At 51.6% G+C, this 20,387-nt stretch overlaps 1 protein-coding gene across 1 annotated transcript; it reads left to right on the top strand.

Annotated features, from left to right (window-relative positions):
* The first annotated feature begins 6,132 nt into the window (after window positions 1-6,132).
* PLVAP (plasmalemma vesicle associated protein) lies at window positions 6,133-20,363 on the top strand. Its single transcript, XM_033853890.2, has 6 exons — window positions 6,133-6,598; window positions 12,193-12,289; window positions 12,408-13,120; window positions 15,070-15,127; window positions 15,263-15,344; window positions 19,711-20,363. The coding sequence occupies exons 1-6, from the start codon at window positions 6,230-6,232 to the stop codon at window positions 19,715-19,717; spliced, it is 1,326 nt and encodes a 441-aa protein (XP_033709781.1). The 5' UTR covers window positions 6,133-6,229; the 3' UTR covers window positions 19,718-20,363.
* The last annotated feature ends 24 nt before the right edge of the window (window positions 20,364-20,387 follow it).

Here is a 20,387-nt window from a genome sequence, read left to right as displayed (position 1 = left end):
GACACTGGCATTTTTTAAAAAGCCGAAGCGAGTCATTTTGTGGTGTCTGAGTTTGGGCTTTTGTGATGTTTCCTCATGATTAATTGGCATTTTTGGCAGGAATGCCTCAGAAACAGTCAACCCAATAATATTATCTGCTGTTGGTATGACTATATATAGAAAACCCAAGAGAATCAATGGAAACTTTCCTATATCTAAACAACTAGGTAGAAAATCCTTTCGAAGAAAAGAAAAATCACTTTCAGATAATTTTTTATATCCAGGAATAAACTACGTTCCTTATTATGTAAGGATCTATTCTACATTAATTTTTCAAAAAATAACTCAGTAGAAAATGGGCAAAGCACATGGGCAGCCTGGTCATCGAAATATACGAAAAAGGGGCCCAATCTCACTGCTAGAGAAGAAATGCAAACTGAAAAAAATGTGATATCGTTTTCTACCCTTTAGTTTGTCAAAGACAAAAATAAAAACAAATTAAAAGTTTGTGAATACGTTGTGTTGGCACTGCTGTTGGGACTGCTCATTCGTACAACCACTTGGGAGGGCAGTTTTCCAGAATCTCTCAAAATTAAAAGTGCACATGTTGTTTGACCCATCAACTCCTCTTGAGGCAATTTTTCAGCAACCATATTATTATTATTTTCTTTTTTTTGCGGTACGCGGGCCTCTCACTGTTGTGGCCTCTCCCGTTGCGGAGCACAGGCTCCGGACGCGCAGGCTCAGCGGCCATGGCTCACGGGCCCAGCCGCTCCACGGCGTGTGGGATCCTCCCGGACCGGGGCACGAACCCGTGTCCCCTGCATCGGCAGGTGGACTCTCAACCACTGAGCCACCAGGGAAGCCCAACCATATTATTTTAATTAAAAAAAATTTTAAATCTACAACCATATTTAAATGTATACAAAATGATGGACTGAATGCAGTGGAGAATCCTGTGTTGGATCCTGGAACAGAAAAACACTTAGGAAATCAAATAAAGTCTAGAGTTTAGTTAATAGTAATATACGAAGATTAATTTCTTAGTTTTGACCGAGAAATTGGAAGAAGCTGCATGAGGGCTATTCAGAGACTGTATTATCTCTGCAAAGTTTCTGTAAATCTAAACGTATTCCAAAATTAAAAGTTTACTTTTAAAAAGATGAGGGTGGGGGAGAGGAGAAATGAAGACATTATTACTACATTCTTGGTAATTGCAAAAAATTGGAAACAACCTCAGTGTCCGTCAGTTGGGGACTGTTTAAATGAGTGTCTGTCCATCCACACCATGGACTGCTATACAACTGGTTTGTGTGGGTTTTTTTATTTTTTGTTTTTGGCCAAGCTGCCCGGCTTGCAGATCTTAGTTGCCTGACCAGGGATTGTACCTGCGCCCTCAGCAGTGAAAGTACAGAGTCCTAACCACTGGACAACCAAGGAATTCCCACTATAAAACTGTTAAAAAGGCCAAAGCTGATCTTCTCTGAGACGCACTAATGTACAAAGCAGGAGAGCAGGGCTTCCCTGATGGCGCAGTGGTTGGGGGTCCGCCTGCCGATGCGGGGGACGCGGGTTCGTGCCCCGGTCTGGGAAGATCCCACATGCCACGGAGCGGCTGCGCCCGTGAGCCATGGCCGCTGGGCCTGCGCGTCTGGAGCCTGTGCTCCGCGATGGGAGGGACCACAACAGTGAGAGGCCAGCGTGCCGCAAAAAAAAAAAAAAAAAAGCAGGAGAGCAATAATTTGTGTACGTCTTTTAAAATTCGGGGCTGGGGGAAACTTTTATCCAAATATCTCTGAAGGAAACACTGGTCACAGCTGTGGCCTCTGGAAAAGGAATCAGGGATCTGGGGATCGGCGGGGGAAGCAGTCTCATGCTCCTCTGTATACCTTTTTGTAAAGTTTGCATTTTAAAAATCATGTGCATGTATTACCCTTAAAATAATTAAAATTTGTTTTGAAAAATTTCTGAAGAGGCTGCTGTAAGGAGGGGAACAGCACACTTGAAACTCTGATCCCCCCTCAGCCAGTCCTGTTTATTATCCCCCCACCCACCTTGGAGGTGGCTTGGTGGTGCCTGATCAGGGCCTTTACTGGGAGAGGACCAACTTGGGGTGGGGAGAGGAATTGGAGGGCCCCCCCCCAAAAGGAGGAGGTGAGGCTGAGGGGAGGAATGAGAGTCTAACCGCTTTGTTCCGTTGCTGGCCACCAGGGGTCACCCCAGTCTGCAGACCTGGTTGCTGCTGGCTGAGGGCCCAGAACTTGAGAGGCAGGGAAGATGGGTCTGAGACACCCCCCTCCCCCTGCAACTCTGGCGTAAATCCAGAAGTGAGCAGGAAACAGCTTCTCCTTCTGGAGTCAGCTAGGGCTGGAGACTGGCCCTGCCTTGTCTGGGGCCCCAGGGACTTCAGACCCTCACTGTGGGGTCCAGGGCTGACGCACACAAAGGGCTGGGCTCAGGGCTGTAAATGGGACCTAAAATATGATCATTACTGTTCACTTATTCTGCTAGCTTCCCCTTGGCCATACCTGCCAGATCCCTGAAAATCAGCGCCGGGGACATGTGGAGCCATGGGAGGTGTGTGAGCAGGAGGGGTACTGTCAGATCTGGTTCCCCCGCCGGAACGGAGAATCCCCCAGCTGCCTTGCCTTCCAGACCCCACCTGCCTCCCTCCCCACAGGGCCAGCCCCCAGCCTGCCCTTGCTCTGTTGTGCCTCCCTGTCTCCACCTGTCCAGTTACCACTCAAAGTCTCCGTCTGTCTCTCTGTCTCCAAGTCTTTACCTCTGTGTCTCCACCTTGCCCCCAGCACACTCTCCCAGGTCCCTGCCCTGGCCTCCCCTATTCATGGTCACCCTGGGGTCCCTCCGTGGCTACAGAAACAGGAGTGTATGGGAGGGGGGGTGGAAAGGGGAAGGCTGGCACAAGCTGGGTGGAGGGCACTGGGGACAGCAGCAGCCTGACCTTGTTGGCGCCCAGTCCCAGGTAAGAAAGTGGGTCACCTTTTTTCAGGAAGGAACACGGATGCCCAGAGAGGACAGGCTCTTCCCCCCCACTGCCCACAAAGGGCTCTCCTTGCCTCCTCTGTCAACTCCAAAAGCCCAAAAACTTAATTTCCTTTGCATTTAACCAAAACCCAAACACGTTGGCATAAAAGTGGAGGGTTTTCTGAACTTTGCTGAAATTTTTCTTCGCCAGAAATATCGCTTCCTCCAGAACCTTCCTGAAGTTCTGTGAGAGTTTTTAAAAACCTCGTGTCTCCCTGAGAACTTCAGTGTCGGTCTTCAGAGTGACACAGAGCTGACTTCCTCAGGACAGTCTTCCCGTCTCTGCCCAAACAATCAAATGAAACCAAATGGATTGTTTTTAATTTAGAAAACAATAATTAAAATCGAAGTCCCTCCAAAGGAATTCAGAGAGATTCACGCACAAAATTTCCTGTCACTATGACAAATGGTTTTCAGGGAAAAACCAAATGCTCACATCATTCGATGCATTTGACCTCATGTGAATTCGAAGACCAGTTGCTCACCTCCTCCCTCTGGAATTTTCTGGCCAGGAATTCAGGCAGAACGTGTTCAGAGAGTCTGTTTTTAGAAATTTTAGACTCTGCTGGCAGGAGTGTCAATGGAAACAACCTCTTTGGAGGACAAATTGATGACAGCTGTCAAAATGTAAAATGTTATTGCTTTAGGACCCAGCAATTTCACTTGTGGAGATTTGATATCAAGTCTTATTTTGTTCACTGAAACAAAAAAATTAGAAACAGTCTAAGTGCCCATTGGTAATTATTATGGTAATGTATGTGCTGAAAACCTAAACAGCGGTCAAAAGGAATCAACAATCTCAAAGTCATAATGTTGAGCAAAAAGAGGAAGTTTCATCATTACCTTTTCCATTTAAAAAAAAAATCTAGCTTTTAAAACAAATTATTGGAAAAAGAAACATTACAAAGCAAAGTTGTGAGATCAAATTGCCAAAAAGAATGTTATTTTTGAGCTTGATACAAAAGACATTAGTGTGTATGTTGAAAACTCTTGTTCTTACACTGTGGCAGCTGCTCAAAATTGTAGCACATCAGGTCTAGAGTGGCTTTTTGGTTTTCCAGGAGTTTATGTTGCCTTTCTTTTCCCTTGACAACAGATATCATGTTCATACATACGTATATGCAACATCTTCAATATACAGTGAAAGATAGCCAAGATCTTAAGTTCATACCAAGACTGTCACAGCTCCTGGCATTGGCCTAAGCACTGCCCCCTTGCCTGAGTTCTCAACTGGACCCTTGTCACCCAGGCTCTACACCTGTCATGCCCCCTTTCCCCTGGTGATCCCACAGGCCCAGGGCAACAACAGCTGGGACAGTGTCCCTCCCCTGCGTCTCAGTTCCCCAGCCTCACATCAGAGGCTGTGGATGATCCAACCCCACCTTAAAAAACTACCACCTTTTATTAAGGTTAACTGTGTGCCAGGCACTGTGACAAGTGTCTCACAACTGGCTTTGTTGCCTCCACTTTAGACAGGAGAAAACTGAGGCTCAAGGAGGAGAAGTCACTTGTCCCGGGTCTCACAGCGGTAGGTGGCCCAGCCAGAACTTAACTCCAGAGGCCTGCATTGAAACCATGTATTCACTCTGCCTACATGACTCCCCATTAATGCAGATGGGAGATGTCCTCCTCCCACCCTGCTCCACGGGACTCTGGGTGGGCCTGACCAACCCAGAGAAATAGCTGGTTGGGCACCACTTGCAGCCCCCAACCCTCCTCCCTCCCAGTAGTGGCTGGGAAGGGTCCGGAATCAGGAATCAATGGGTAGCTGCAAAGGCCAAAGGTCAGACAGGGGTTTCCTGCCCATCCCTGGGAACTTCCTCCATCCCGACCCAACTCCCACCTCCTTGATGAACACCACCCTGGAGGACCCCTCCCCGCTCAACTACCCCCCACTCCACTACCCTGGCTAATAGGGGGCTGGGTCCCCATGCCACCGCCTTCAGCCTGCTGTGCCCCCCACAGGCAGTGGACAGCAACTGTGTTATCATCACCCACCCATGGTCCAGCCTCCTTTCCATCCCCTTGCCCCGTTCCCCTCGGATCCTGTCAGCCTTGACCCCATGGGGCTAGGGGCTGTGTCCCACTCTGTCTCCCCAAGACTGAGGACCCCTCACCGCCAGGCCTGGGGCTCTTGGTGAGGCCCTGGCATCACCCAGCGTAGGGGTTTTCCCTGGAGCTCCTGGATCTGGGGGGACATGTAGGAGGGCATACCCAGAATCCTTTGCTCCTTGGTCCCGAAACCCCTTCCTTGCCCACCTGGGGGTGACCCACAGTGAAGCTTGACCCCCTCTATCTGGCACTTCCCCTTCACCATCTCACAGAGCCCCAAGATGAGGTTTCCAGCAGGAAATGGTAGTAATAATAGCAATGGCAAATCATTTCTCCCAGCCCCCTCCCCGGCCCTGGGACCTGGTACTGTGCCCACCTCATCTCACAGAGGGGAAAACCGAGACAGGAGAAGCCCCTCACTCACGCTCACCCTGGCCCCAGGTTCACTGCTGCCTGTGCTTACTAAGCGCCTACACGAGCCGGGCATTGGGTGGGATGACAGCTAGGGGAACCCGCGCCACCACCATCCACCCATCAGCCCTCTGTGAGGCCTTCCTGTGCCAATTACTGAGCTCCTACCCTGTGCCTGGCCCTCAGCTAAGCGCTCTGCACAATTTAGCTCCTGTAATCATCACTGCCATGTAAGGTGGGCACACATCTGTAGCCAGCCCTCCCTGAGGGGAGGGGAGTCCAGCTCTGTGAACGACCAGAGTGAGACACCCAGGTGATGCTTTCTCCTCCCTTCGTCTCGGTATCCTCCTCCCCACGATGGGGATGTTGACATGAGGTCACAGGCAGGTGAGACCAGCTCTGGGCACAAAGCAAGGGCAGGTGGGGAAAATGAGGCTCAGCAGGCCGAGAACGCCTGGTCCCCTCGCCGGTGCCCCACCCAGCGTTAATCAGAGAGGCCCAGACGTGACATGGTGCCCTCCCCCCTTCCCTTCACAGCCCGGGTGGGAGTGTTGTGATAACCCACAGCCCCCGTTTCCTCCTGGCCAGGAAGGAGCCAGGCAGAGGAAGTATTAAGAGGAGTAATATAAACACTTCCCCCCTCCCCCCTGCCGTGGCAAGGTCTAGAAGGGGCAGAAGCCGCCACCCAGAGCAGACCAGCCAGCAGAGCGGTGCCGGCGCACCGGGCAGAAGCTGGGAGGAGATGGGCTCGGCGATGGAGCACGGGGGACCCTATTCACGGGCAGGGGGCAGCCCGAGGGGCTGCTGGTACTACCTGCGCTATTTTTTCCTCTTTGTCTCGCTCATCCAATTCCTCATCATCCTGGGCCTTGTCCTCTTTATGGTCTACGGCAACGCGCACGTGAGTACCGAATCCAACCTGCAGGCCACCGAGCGCCGGGCTGACGGCCTCTACGGCCAGGTGGTGGGGCTCACAGCCTCCCAGGCCAACCTGTCCGAGAAGCTCAACCTCACCTCCCGCGCCAAGGATGCCATCATGATGATGCTGCTAAACGCCCGCCGCGACCTGGACCGAATCAACGCCAGCTTCCGCCAGTGTCAGGCCGACCGGGTAAGTCCACAGGCCGGACACCCGTCCCGGGGAACCCCAGGCTGGTCACCTCACCTCTCTGAGTTTCACTTTCCTCGTTCATGAGACAGGGACAGTCACGGACCCTACATTTTGCGTGCCGAGCCCGTGTAGAGAAGCAATACGTATTTTGTCCGTATATCTCATGCAATACTTGGGACACACTTAGACTAAAATATGATTTGTGGTCTATCTGGAGTTCAAGTTGAACTGGGCATCCGGTCTGTGGTCAGACCTAGGCCCATGGCTTAATGTGTATAAAGCGCCCGGAACGTACCAGCACACACTAGCTGCAAGTAAGGGCGGGCTTAATAAGCGCTCAGAGTGTTGGATTCTTAGCAATTAGTATGAATGGTTCAGGTTTGCCTGAGGTTGGATGTCCGCTTAGGAAATATTATCTCTTCGTTGAGTCCCAGGAGGTAGGGAGAAGATTTCAAACCCTTTTGCAGAGGGGAAATGGAGGCCTAAGAAAAGAGGTGGCTTGTTGGGGGACGGGGGGCAGCAGGGAGCAGAAATGGGCAACCCTGGGTCTCGTGGAGACTGTCATCCCCCCCTCGTACCCCCAACTCCTGTCAAACGCACTCAGCAAGATCCCCCATGTTCTCACACATACACGATTCCTCTGAGGAGGTCCCGTTCCTGGGAACACTGAGGAGATGTTGCCTCCTCAGGCTTTGGCTGGAATGGGGTAAGAGAAGGGGTGGGCAGGGGAAGGGAAGGGTTGGGGAGAGGGGCAGGCTCTCTTTCTCCCACAGGAGGTGTCTGGGCTGTTTGGGGCAGGGGACCGTGGAAAGAAAAGGCCTTTACTGGGGCTTCAGACCACCCAGCCCCTGCCACTGGGCAGGAAGGATGTGCACAGCTCCCCTCAGAACTGCCCAGGCAAGGGTGAGGTCTCCCCATCTCACTCCCCCAGGACAGGGCCAGTCCCCCTTAGATCCTCAGAAAAAGGTGAGTCCCCCTCAGACCCCCAAATGAGGCAAGTCCCCCCTCAGACCACAGGGCTGGACCATGTACCCCCTCAAATGCTCCCCACTCCTGACAAGGGCAGCTCCCTCAGACTTCTCAGTTCCCGGGAACTGGCCCTTTTGAATCTTTCAGGACACGCATGGTCTTCCGGTCCAGGAGCCATTAGCAATCCCAGGATCATAAAGTTTTATTCTTTTGTTTTTTGGATTTTGTTTTTCGTTTTTGGCCATGCTGCGCCAGGATCTTAGTTCCCCCACCAGGGATGGAACCCATGCCCCATGCAGTGGAAGCGCAGGGCCTTAACCACTGGACCTCCAGGGAAATCTCTTTTTTGTTGTTGTTTTTGGTTTGGGTTTTTTTTTGTTTTTATCATAAAGTTTTAGACATTCACACGCATCTCCGAATCCCGGACGGCCCCATCGTAGAATATTAGAAATCTAAGAATCTGCCTCTTTACAACTTTAAATTTTGAAAATCGTAGCTTTCCCCCCACACACAAGTTGACAAATTCCTCTGTCCTGGAGCCCCTCAGGGTTTTCTCCAAGGACCCCCCCAGGAAGCGGGCACTGATGCTGGAGAGTAGCCCCACCCCTGCCACGGCAGCCCCACATGTCTGATGGTACCAAGTATGAATTTTGATCTTTCCCTGATCCTGGTGGTGCTATGAGACGGATTTTTTTCTTAAATTCTCTGCAAATGCAGTTGCATTTCTGGCTCTGAGAGCCTGGGAGAGAAAGGGGAAATTAACTCAGTGTGTTTTTCTTAGGGTATGCCCCACTCTGCCTGGGTCAAGGAAGCACCTCCACCCAGGACGCATGCGGGAGAGATTTTTTTTGTCATGGATTTTTCTTTATCCAGCATTTGTAATAATCTTTTTGATGGTCAAATTATCCTGAAATAGGCCGTAGGAACACCCTCAATCTGGCTCCTGTGTCTTTTGGTGGAACTCCATTAGTCTTTGAGAGCTTCCTTGCTTTATGTCCTAACAAATATTCCAGAAAACCCTTCAGACTGTTTATACTTGTTCACTAATCAATTAGTTCTCTCCCTCTGAGTCCAGGGCAGCCATGGCTACAGGAAAGTGAGGGAGAGACTCCTGAGTTACTTCATAAAGATGTACCTGAACACTCCTTAACAAGAGAAGATACTTTTTTTTGTATTGTCGGATTGCACTAGATCTAAGTAAATATTCTTCTCATCATCTTGACATCTGGGAACCTGTGCAGAAAAATACTTCTGTATTTTTGGGAGCTATTTCCTCCAACTGGAAGAAAACCTCTTTCGCACTTCATCTTTGGAACCAACTCGTACCCTGAGATCTTCCCTTTCTGTAGTTAAGGCTTTTGAAAACAGACGTCACTGGAGCTTCCAGAGCTATTTCTGTCCTCCCCCATGCCCAGGTCATTAGGACAGGGCCAGCTTCCAAAGGAGTAAGGACAAAAAGTGACAGAAAGGCACACCCTCTTCACCCTCCATACCTTTCCTTGTTATATTTCTGCAGAGCGTTCTGTTCCAAAGTTTTAAAGACATAAAAAACGTTATAAAGTTAAAATGTAATTCACATGCCATACAACTGGCCCATTTCAAGCGTACATAACGGGGACTTACCTGGCGGTCCAGCGTTGTGACTCACACTTCCACCGCAGGGGACACTGCAGGGGACACGGGTTCGATCCCTGGTCCGGGAACTAAGATCCTGCATGCCGTGCGGTGCGGCCAAAAAGAATAGTAATCATTAAGTGTATATAATTTTAAAAAAAAGTGTAGATGAAAGAAAAATGTGTACATAACAATGATTTTTAGTACATTCACAGAGTTGGGCAACCGTCAGCACAATTCAGTTTAGAACATTTTCATCACCCCCAAGAGAAACGCCACCAGCAGTCACTTCCCCTTCCCCCTCACCCAGCCTCTGACAAACACAAATCTGCTGTATGTTTCTATGGATTTACTTACTCCAGAGATTTCCTTTAAATGGAATCCTGCACTCTATGCCCTTTTGTGTCTGGGTTCTCACCCTCAGCATGATGTTTTCAAGGTTCATCCCCATTGTAGCGTGTGTCAATGCTTCGTTCCTTTTGATAGTCGAATAATATTCCACTGTATGGATGGATCACGTTTTATCCATTCATCTGTGGATGAAACACTTGGGCTGTTTCTACCTTTTCGCTACTGCTGTGAATATCTGTGTGCAGGTTTTAGTGTGAACATATGCTTCCATTGCTCTTGGGTATATATACCTAGGAGTGGAATTGCTGGGTCATAGCGTAATTCTATGTTTAACTTTTAGAAAAACTTGCCAGGCTGCTTTCCACTGTGGCGCCACCATTTTTACATTCCCATCAGTACTGCCTGTGAATTCTGTCTCTCCACATCCTTACCAACACTTGCCCATTCTTGTTTTTTGTTTTATTTATAGCCATCCTAATGGTTGTGAGGTGATATCTCATCATGGTTTTCATTTGCATTTCCTGATGACTGAAGACGATGAACATCTTTTGATGTGCTGGTTGACCTTTTATATATCTTCTCTGGAGAAATGTCTGTTCAGATGCTTTGCCTAGTTTTCAATTGGGTTGTTTTTTATTATTAATTGCTAAGAGTTTACTTTTATATATTCTGGTTACTATTCTCATCATCAGACACACGATTTGCAAATATTTTCCCATCTACGGGTTGTTTTTTTCCCTTTCTTAATGTTGTCCTTTCATGCACAAAAGTTTTTAAGTCCAATTTATCTGCTTTTTCTTCTGTTGCTTGTGCTTTTGGTATCATATCTAAGAAACCGTTGCCAAATCCAAAGTCATGCAGAGTTAACACCTGTTTTCTTCTAAGGAGTTTTATAGCTTAAGCCCTTACATTTAGGTCTTGGACCCATCTTGAGCTAATTTTTGTATATGGTGTGAGGTAGGGGTCCAAATTCATTCCTTAGTATGTGGTTGTCCAGTTGTGCCAGCACCATTTGTTGAAGAGAATCTTCTTTCCCATGAAACGATCTTGGCATCTGTATTAGTTTGCTAGGCCTGTCTTACAGTACCACAAATCAGGTGGCTTAAATAACAGAAACTTTATTTTCGCACAAGCACACGTTCAAGATGTTGGCGGAATTCTTTCCTTCCCAGGCCCATCAGGATCTGTTCCATGTCTCTCTCCTTGGCCTGTTGATGGCTGTCTTCTCCCTGTGTCTTCACATCACGTTCCCTCTGTGCATGTCTGGGTGTCCAGATTTCCTCTTACAAGGACCCACCCTAATGACTTCATCTTAACTTAACTGCCTCTTTAAAGACCCTGTCTCCAAATACATTTACGTTCTGAGGTCCTGAGAATCAGGGCTTCAACATGGGAATTTGGGGTGGGGGACACAATCCAGCCCATAACAGCATCCTTGTCAAAAAAAAAAAAAAATCTGTTTTTTGGGGAATTCCCTGGCGGTCCAGTGGTTGGGACTCAGCGCTTTCACTGCTGAGGGCACAGGTTCAATCCCTGGTTGGAGAATTAAGATTCCCCCAAGCCACACAGCACAGCCAAAATCCGTTATTAATTGGCCGTAAATGTTTTCAAGGTTCATTCAAGTTGTAGAATATATCAGTGCTTTGTTCCTTTTTATTGCCAAATAGTATTAATCATAACTTTTTTTTTATCTTGGTTGACTAAAATGCCTAGGGAAAGAGGTGGGTTTTTTTTTTTTTAATTTATTTATTTTGGCTGCGTTGGATCTTCATTGCTGCGCGCGGGCTTTTCTCTAGTTGCGGCCAGCGGGGGCTACTCTTCGTTGCAGTGTGCGGACTTCTTATTGCGGTGGCTTCTCTTGTTGTGGAGCACGGGCTCTAGGCGCACGGGCTTCAGTAGTTGTGGCACGTGGGCTCAGTAGTTGTGGCTCTTGGGCTCTAGAGCACAGGCTCAGTAGTTGTGGCGCACAGGCTTAGTTGCTCCACGGTATGTGGGATCTTCCCAGACCAGGAATCGAACCCATGTCCCCTGCATTGGCAGTCAGATTCTTGACCATTGCACCACCAGGGAAGTCCAGGTGGGGTTTCTTTTAACTTTTTTTTTAATTGAATGAATGGAAGATCCTTTAAATTCTATAGTGCTTTACAGTTTTCAAAAGTTTCACACACATGATTTCATACAATCCCATAATACCCTTTTTTAAATTTCCTACCCCTATATTCCCCCTCCCCTCTTCCCTCTCCCCACTGGTAACCACTAGTTTGTTCTTTATCTGTGAGTCTGCTTCTGTTTTGTTATATTCACTAGTTTGTTGTATTTTTTAGATTCCACATATAAGTGATATCATACGATATTTGTCTTTCTCTGTCTAACTTATTTCACTTAGCATAATGCCCTCCAGGTCCATCCACGTGGCTGCAAGTGGCAAAATGTCATTCTTTTTTATGGCTGAGTAGTATTCCATTGTCTATAATCATAACAACTTTTGAAGATCAGACCAGCATCCCCTGTAGAGAAGCCATGTCCTTGTGAACTATGCCAACACAGACCACCTGGGTGCTGGATCTGAGGCCCCAGCCCTGAGAATCTGGGCAGCGCCGGGGGCAGGGGGTCCCACAGGAGCCGGACACTGAGCTCTGTCCTGTGTCACATCCGGACAGGTGATCTACATGAACAACCAGCGGTACATGGCTGCCATCATCTTGAGTGAGAAACAATGCCAAGAACAACTCAAAGAAAGTAACAAGAGCTGCGATGGTGAGTGGGTTAGGGTTAGGGTTACAATTATGGACAGTGGAGAGCAGGGTAGCTGACTCCCCACCCAGTCTCTTGGCAGCCCCCAACCTTCCTGACTCTTATGGTCCTATACCCTTAGCTTTGGCCCTCACACTGAACCAGAAAGCCAAGACACTGGAGGTGGAGCTGGCAAAGGAGAAGGTGGTATGTACCAAAGACAAGGACAATCTGGCGTTGGGCAAGCGAGCGATGGAGGAACAGCTGGCCGAGTGCAGCAAAGCCCAGGCGCAGCAGCGGCAGGAGCGACAGCTGGCCGAGGACCGTCTGCAGAAGGTGCAGGCCCTCTGCCTCCCGCTGGACAAGGACAAGTTTGAGATCGAGCTGCGCAACCTCTGGAGGGACTCCATCATCCCGCGCTCCCTTGAAAGCCTGGGCTACAGTATGTTCCATCCCCTTGGCTCGGAACTGCCCTCCATCCGGAGAACCTGCGACCACATGCCCACCCTCATGAGCTCCAAGGTGGAGGAGCTGGCCCGGAGCTTGCGGGCTGGCATCGAGCGTGTGACCCGTGAGAACTCGGACCTCCAGCGCCAGAAGCTGGAGGCCGAACAGGGTCTGCGCGCCAGTCAGGAGGCCAAGGAGAAGGTGGGGAAGGAGGCCCAGGCCCGGGAGGCCAAGCTCCAGGCTGAATGTGCCCGGCAGACCCAGCTGGCCCTGGAGGAGAAAGCAGTGCTGCGGAAGGAGCGTGACAACCTGGCCAAGGAGTTGGAGGAGAAGAAGCGGGAGGCTGAGCAGCTCAAGATACAGCTGGCTGTCAGCAACTCGGCCCTGGACACCTGCATCAAGGCGAAGGTGGGCCAGAGGTCCCTGGCTTCAGGTTGCATTCGGGGTGGGTCTGGAGGCCAAGCTGATGGTGATGTTGAAGTTGGGTTTGAACTTTTTTTTTTTTTTCTTGGTGTGGAGGTTGGCTTCCCAGTCTAGGTTGGGTTACTTAGACTCACTTGAGAATTTCACTGGTTTCACTGATGTCATGATTGAGGCAGAGCTCGGAATGGGGATCAGCATTGAGAAAAGGTGTCGGGTTAAGACTGGAGTTGGAGGTCGGGTGGCTGTCAGGTCCAGGGTTGAGTGAGGGGCAAATCTAGAATTGTGGCTGCTTTGGGGTTGGGGTGAGCTGAGACACTGAGGGTGGATTTAGGCTTGAGGCTGAGATCAGACATGGGTGACTGTGCGTCTAATGCTTTAGGACTGTGGTTATGTATTAACGTAGGGATTTTATTGGCATTAGGTTTGGGGTGGAGTTTGGATTGGGAATGACATTAAGAAAGGGTTAAGGACTGGGGTTGAGTTTAGGAAGGCAGGTGGGCCTCAAAATTGGCTTAAGTTTAGGATTAGGGACTCATCCAGTGTCGGTGTCAGGGTTGGGATGGGTTTGAGTTGAGTTGAAGGATCAGGGGGCACCAGGTTAAGGACTGGAAGTGATACTGGGGTTAGGGTGAGGGTTAAGGCAGGTCTAGAGAAAGGCTTCACGTGGACTGTAAATTTGTGGTTAGAGTTGGGTCAAGGTGGGTTCTTGGTGACTCCTGTGTCTAGAGTTGATTTGGGTTAAGGTTAGGGTTCCACGTAAGATTTCATTAGTCTTAGAATTAGGTTGAGTTTGGAGTTTGGATTGTGAGGAAAGGTTAAAAGTTGGGTCAGGGGTCACATGCAGGGTGGCTCTTGGATCAAGGATTTGGGGAAGAGCGAATCTAGGGTTTCAGGGGGTTTGGGATTGCATTCAGTTGAGGCTGGAGTGGAAGCTCAGGCGGGTGTAGGTGGTTGGTGGGCCTAGAGACGATTAGAAGTTTGGGGCCAAGGGCGGATTCAGAACTTCATGGGCATTAAGATTGGAATTGGCATTGACCGTGGGCTAGGAGTTGAGATTGGGCTGCATTTAGGGTGGCTGGTGTTAGGATATATTCGACGTGAAGGATTAGGTGAGCCTGGGCTTCGAGTGCAGGTCAAGACTGGGTCTAGAGTAGAAGCCGGGTGGACGTTGATCTTGGGCTGAGGCTGGGCTGGGGTTCTAACTCAGGTGGAGGCTGAGGTCTGAGGTTGAGCTGGGGTTGAGCGTGGTATTGGGAAGGTATTTATGGGTGGCTGTAGTGGAGTGCCGGGCTGGCGCTGAGGGAATGGGGGTGGGGGGGGTAGATTTTTCATAGCGGCTGGGTCTAGGGGATGGGCTATGGTCAGAGTTAGATGTAAAGTTATGATCAGATCAGGTTTGTCATTGGGACTGGGTTAAGGTCAGGCTTTGATTCTAAGGGAGGGTCTGTTTTCAGGTTGGGATCTGATTTTAGGTGACTGAGTTCAGAACTGGTTTTGGATTTCAGGTTTGGAAAGATCGTCTCAGGGTCCTTCAAGGGATGGCATTGAGGATCGAGGGCCAGTTGGTTTACAGAGTGGGTCAGCTTCAGTCTGGAGCGGGGCTGGGTTGGGTGGATGGACTCCAATGGGGTCTTGGATTGGAGTCAGGCTGGCACCAAGGCTGTAATGGAGACCGTGGCAGGACCCCTGCAGAGTGGGGTCTCCGGGGGCTGCCAAGGGAAGCCGGTCCCTGCAGTCCCCGATCATTTGAAGGCAGGTGTCTACAGGTGGTTATGTATCCATCATCACGTGTCCTTCTCCATGGGTATCTGTCTGTTTTCTCTGCCCTGGAAGGAACTCAGGTCTCCAAGGGTGTGGAGAGGCAGGAAACTCCCTGGGACTCGTGTTTGGGATCCCTGGCCTCCACCAACCTCCTTTCACCCTTCTTCCCACAGTCGCAGTCAATACCAGTGCCAAGACCTGCAGGCCCTGCCCCCAATCCCCCGCCCATTGGTGAGTGACAGAGGGCAGAGCCAGGAGAGGGGGGCGGATTCCACCTTGGATCCTGGGTTGCCAGCCCATTCCCTGACCCTGGGGGGATGGTTACTAAGGCATTAGGTCGGGGCTGACCCCTCCCTCTCTTGGCAGACCCAGCTGGGCTGGAGGAATTCAAGAGGAGGATCCTGGAGTCCCAGCGACCCCCTGCCAGCAGTGTCTTAGCATCAGCTAGGTGAGGCTCTGGACAGGCTGAGACAGTTCAGTCTCAGGCTTTGGATGAGGCTGGGTACAGGACTGGGGTGGAGGGAGACTCGCATCACACTTGTTGCTTCCTTAATCGAGCACTTGCTGTATACCAGGCCCTATGCTGGACCCAGGGGATACAGCAGTGACCAAGACACACACAGTTCCATTCATGAAACTCCCGAGTAGTGGGCCAAAGAGACAATGAAGGAGGCAGGGTGAACAAGAACCTGCCACGATCGGATGCTTACCGTGATCTTGGCACAGTCCTAAGCTCTCTGCCCAATTAACTCATTTAATCCTCAGAATCCTAATCCGTGGGTGAGCTACTGTTATCCCCACTTTCTGGATGAAGCAAATGAGGCACAGAGAGGGTGTGCATCGTGCCCCAGGCAACACAGCCAGAGCTGGGACATGAACCTAGGTGATCAGACTCCAGACAGGAAAGGGAGGGCCTGGATGAGGAAGGGACCTTTGAGCTGGAGGCTAGACAAGAGCTGGCCTGGGGGAAGGCAAGGGGAACAGTGCTCCAGGTGGCAAGAACAGCCAGGGCAAAGGCCCTGTGGACGGACTAGGGTGGCAGAAGTGAACAGAGCCGAGGAAGGGGAAGAGGGAGAGCAGTGTCCGAGAGTGACCCTGGGCCTCTCACTCCACCCTTCTGAGCTGCACTTTCTACTTCTATAAAAATGAGGGTCTCTGGGCTTTCCTGGTGGCACAGTGGTTGAGAGCCCGCCTGACGATGCAGGGGACGTGAGTTCGTGCCCCGGTCCGGGAAGATCCCACATGCCGCGGAACGGCTGGGCCCATGAGCTATGGCCGCTGAGCCTGCGCGTCCGGAGCCTGTGCTCCGCAACGGGAGAGGCCACAACAGTGAGAGGCCCACATACCCCAAAAAAAAAAAAAAAAAAAAAAAAGGGGGGTCTCTGAAATCAAAGGCATGCAAATGCTTTGCCAGCCGTCAAGTGCTGTCCACACATGGCTGGAGGAGCAAGGAACCCAGAGCCTCAGTGGGGAGCATCAAGGGTGCCTGGCACATGTTCAGGTGATGGCTCCATGCCTTTGACCCCCTCACTGCCTCCCAGGGCCTGGTCATCTCTTGGACGACACCCTGTGCGTCACGGGGAAGGTGACTCAGACCACAGCTCCAAGAACACCCTGTGCTCCCTCCAGGGTCACTCTTACCCCCCCCCAACCCCCCACCCCCTACCCTGTTCAGGACCACACTGCTGACCTAGGATGGGCAGCCCATTTGCAGTTTAGGACCTGAGGTTCAAGGAGGTATGTGGGATTTTTGTCAGACCCCTCTGATCCCAAAGCCTGTAGCATCAGTTTTGCCACCAGGCTATGGTGAAGCGAGGTCTATTTCAGCCCCAGGGTGCTAAACAAAGCCCTTGGGGCCAAAAAGATTTCCAAACGTCTGTCATTAACTCCCCACGGTCCTCCGCACCCAGCTCCATCTTCACTATGCCTCTTCTTACATACTCCCTCTGACGGGGAGCTCACCCCCTTACGGAACTGGGTCCCCTCGCTCTGGATAGCTCTGCCTGGGAGAAATCCCTCAGCCTCGGGCAGCCTGCAGAGAGGGAAGCAAGGGGGTAGGGAGAAGACCCTGCTCTGAGCAAACAGTTTTCCTCTCTCCATCTTGGCCTGAAGCCATCATGGCAAGGAAGGAGGTTCTATTATTATCCCCATTTCTCAGAGGAGGGAACTGAGGCCCCAGGGAAGTGATCAGCCCGGGGTCATGCGTCAGCAAGTCAGGGATGGAGCCAGGCACCCAGTCCAAGCCTGTCCCGGTCGCAGCTGAGGATGGGGAAGCTCTTGACATTGTTTACCCCAAATGACGTCCCCCCCACCCCGCCCACCGCCACAGAGGAAACAATGTGTACTTAAGCCTGTGCCCCTCCTGCTTCTCTCTGCAGTGTCACAGGAAGGGCTTCTGGTCCATGGGCTCCCGCCTTGATTTGCCTTCCTCTGAGAGAGGGGCCGGGCATGAGCAGGCTGGGGTCTTCGGCTCCGGTTTTGAGCCCCAGCTCGGCCAGGCACTCAGTGGACAGCCAGTGAGTGACTGAATCGTAACGTCCAAATTTTATATGCACCCAACAGGGGACCAGATCCGAGGCCCCGCATCAAATCACCCACCCCATGATGGGGACTGTTGATTCCTTTTCCACTCATTCCTTCCGGGCCTCGAGAAAGTCTGCGCTGCTGCTAACTCACCCTAATGCCTCCCAGACCCTTGCAGTTCTCCCATATTCACAGAGGGAGGGCAGACCCAGGCTCCGGCGTCAGCCGCACTTGAGAACATGGTCTTGCTTTTTCATTGAACATTTTTTTTTTTTTTTTTTTTTTTTTTTGCCCGCGCCGTGTGGCATGTGGGATGTGGGACCTTAGTTCCCTGATCAGGGATCAAACCCGTGTCCCCTGCATTGGGAGCGCGGAGTCTTATCCGCTGGACCACCAGGGAAGTCCCTTCATTGAACATTTTTAAGTGGTTTTCTATTAATGGCAAATGCACCAGCTTTCCTTTACTTGGTAAGACTGAGTATCCTTTGGAGATCACTTTATTTAAATTAAAAAAACACAACACAATGGAGGTGAAGACAAATATTAAGTGAATATTGGTGTAGCGGCTACGTGGCTGGAGATGGCACGAGTCACAATGTGGAAGGTTGAAGATGGGAGCTCAGCCCTGGCTCTGAGCCGAGCACACAGTGAGTGTCGATTCAAGTTCACTGCCATCACTATGACCGTTTGTTTTTTCTTTCAACCCATATTTCCTGAGCAGCTGCTGGGTGCTGAGGACACAGGGAGGAATAAGGCACAGAAATCCAAATCCCCACCCTCGAGCGGCTGACAGTCTAGTGGGGGAGGTGGATGACAAACCAGATGAGGGAGCCATGATAGGGACCCTTGGTGATGAGTGAAACAGAAAAGGGATGAGGAAGCTTGAGGAGGTTGGACTTTTCCGCGGGGGTGGGGTGGGGGCGGGGCCAGGGCAGGCTTCACTGAGGAGGTGACATTTGAGCAGAGAACTAAAGATGAGGGAGGAGCCATGAGGGGATTCTCAGAAGGGTGCACCAGGCAGTGAGCGCAGCCCGTGCAAAGGCCCTGAGGCAGGACCATCCATGCCCGGTGAGTTTGAGTGAGGCAGCTGGTGTGGCTGGAGCTGAGTGATCGAGGGGAGAGTGGGAGGAGGTGAGGTCAGGATAAATCAGGCAGGGCCTTGGGGCTGCAGTGAGGACTTTGGGAGCCCTGGGAAGGCTGTGAACAGCAGAGGATGTGACCCGACTCAGGTGTTCACAGGCTCATTCTGGTCGCTGTTGTGGAGGGTGAAGGTGGGAACCTGAGACAGGGGTGAAGGCGACTGTGCTGGTCCAGATGAGCGATGGGGTTTAGGAGCCCCAGTCTCTGAAAATGGCCAGGGATGACCCTCCCTTGCAGGCTGGTGAGCAGGAGTTAAAGGATGTCTGTCGGGGCTGCCTTGGAGCCTGTAAATCCTGGTAGAGGACAGAGCCTGGAGCTGGGAAGGGGGGCACCAGAGCCAGCCAAGGAACGTGAGGCTGCGGGGGCCCCAGGGAAGAGCCAGGGAAGGAAGGGAGGGGGCCAGCGGAAGCAGGACTTGGCAGAGGCCCCCACCTCCCCCATCAGGAAACAGCCTCTGAGCCAACCTCTGACCCCTCGTGAGAACCTTTGGCAGGCCTAGGAGGGGGAGGGGCATCCCAGACAGCGGGATGGCTCCTGCAAAGGCAAGGGGGAGGGGCGGAAGTGAAGTGATGGCTCTGAGAATCTGGGGGGTACTTTGTCAGGTTTTGATTCCCCAGTGGGGAGGCCTGGTGGAGGCACAGTGGGTGGAGCCTTGAATGCCAGATACAGAAGATCTGGCTTTGTCCCAAGGGCGCTGGGGAGCCATGGGAGCATGTGAGTAGGGGCAGGCTCATTAGAAAAACCCTCCTGGGAATGAGTGAGGGGCCAGGTCTAGGTCAGTTCTGTGTAGACCAAAAGGGAAACTGAGGCCCTGCCTGGGGGACGGGGGGCCGGGGACTTTGGGCAAACACCCAGGATCCCCAGGGCCTTAGGGAGCAAAGGGGAGAGAGTCAGACAGACTGCAACAGAGGCCTGGAGCGCAGGAGGCGGCCCCTCTGAACCTCAGTCTATATAATGGATAGGCACACATCTCAGTCCCACCTGTCCCACAGAGGTTCAACAAGGCGAAGTCTAAGGGCAGGTTGAAACCGGCAGGAGCCCTAGGGTTCTTGGGAACAAGAAGGGGCCCAGGGGAAGAGGCAGGCCCAGGCGAGGTTTGTCCTGCCGTCTGTCTGTCTGACTATTGTATTCCCATCTCCTTCCTGCCCCAGTGGCTGAGGAGGCTCTAGGCCCCGAGGACCGAGGGGTGGCCCCGACTCACCGGTCTGGAGACTAGGTGCAGCGAGACGCCCACGGCGAGGGACACAGCCAGGGTGGAGTCAGATAACGCACGCACGACAAAGGGGGCGCCCTTGGCCTGCGTCCTCTGCTCATCCTCCGCCACACCGCACCCACACCCCCTAACACTCTCTCCGCACCACACAATCCCTCACCCCCTAGATGCCGGGACGACGTCACAGATGCAGTGACATCAATCACACAGACATGGTGGTGACGTCACACAGAGACAAGGCAATGACATCACAGAGATACACGGCGCCATCACACACGCACTTTCTGCCCAGCCCTTGCCCAGAATCACATCCCTTTGTGCACGCGGGTCAAGGCACCCACAGCATCCCACACTCAGCTGGAGCATCTTAGCGCTCCAGGTCTGGGGGAGTGAGAACAGGAAGACATTCACCTTCGTCCTCCCCTGAGAGTTTCCAGGCCCCCGAGAGAGGGAGCATCTGGTCCAGGGGACCCCTCAGAGCCCACGAGGGTGCTGCCCCTTCACTCTCTCTCCCCTCCATATCCAGCCCTGCCTGTGACCCATATAAATGTTAGTGGCACTAAATAAATGTTATCAAATCCCTTCAAAGACTCCAGAGTCATGATTTCTGCTTTG

The sequence above is a fragment of the Tursiops truncatus genome, chromosome 3 (genome assembly GCF_011762595.2).
Source record: "Tursiops truncatus isolate mTurTru1 chromosome 3, mTurTru1.mat.Y, whole genome shotgun sequence".
NCBI classification, from domain to species: Eukaryota; Metazoa; Chordata; class Mammalia; order Artiodactyla; family Delphinidae; genus Tursiops; species Tursiops truncatus.
The sequence above is the reverse complement of the archived record's forward strand: the minus strand, read 5'-3'. Positions and strand labels throughout refer to the sequence as shown.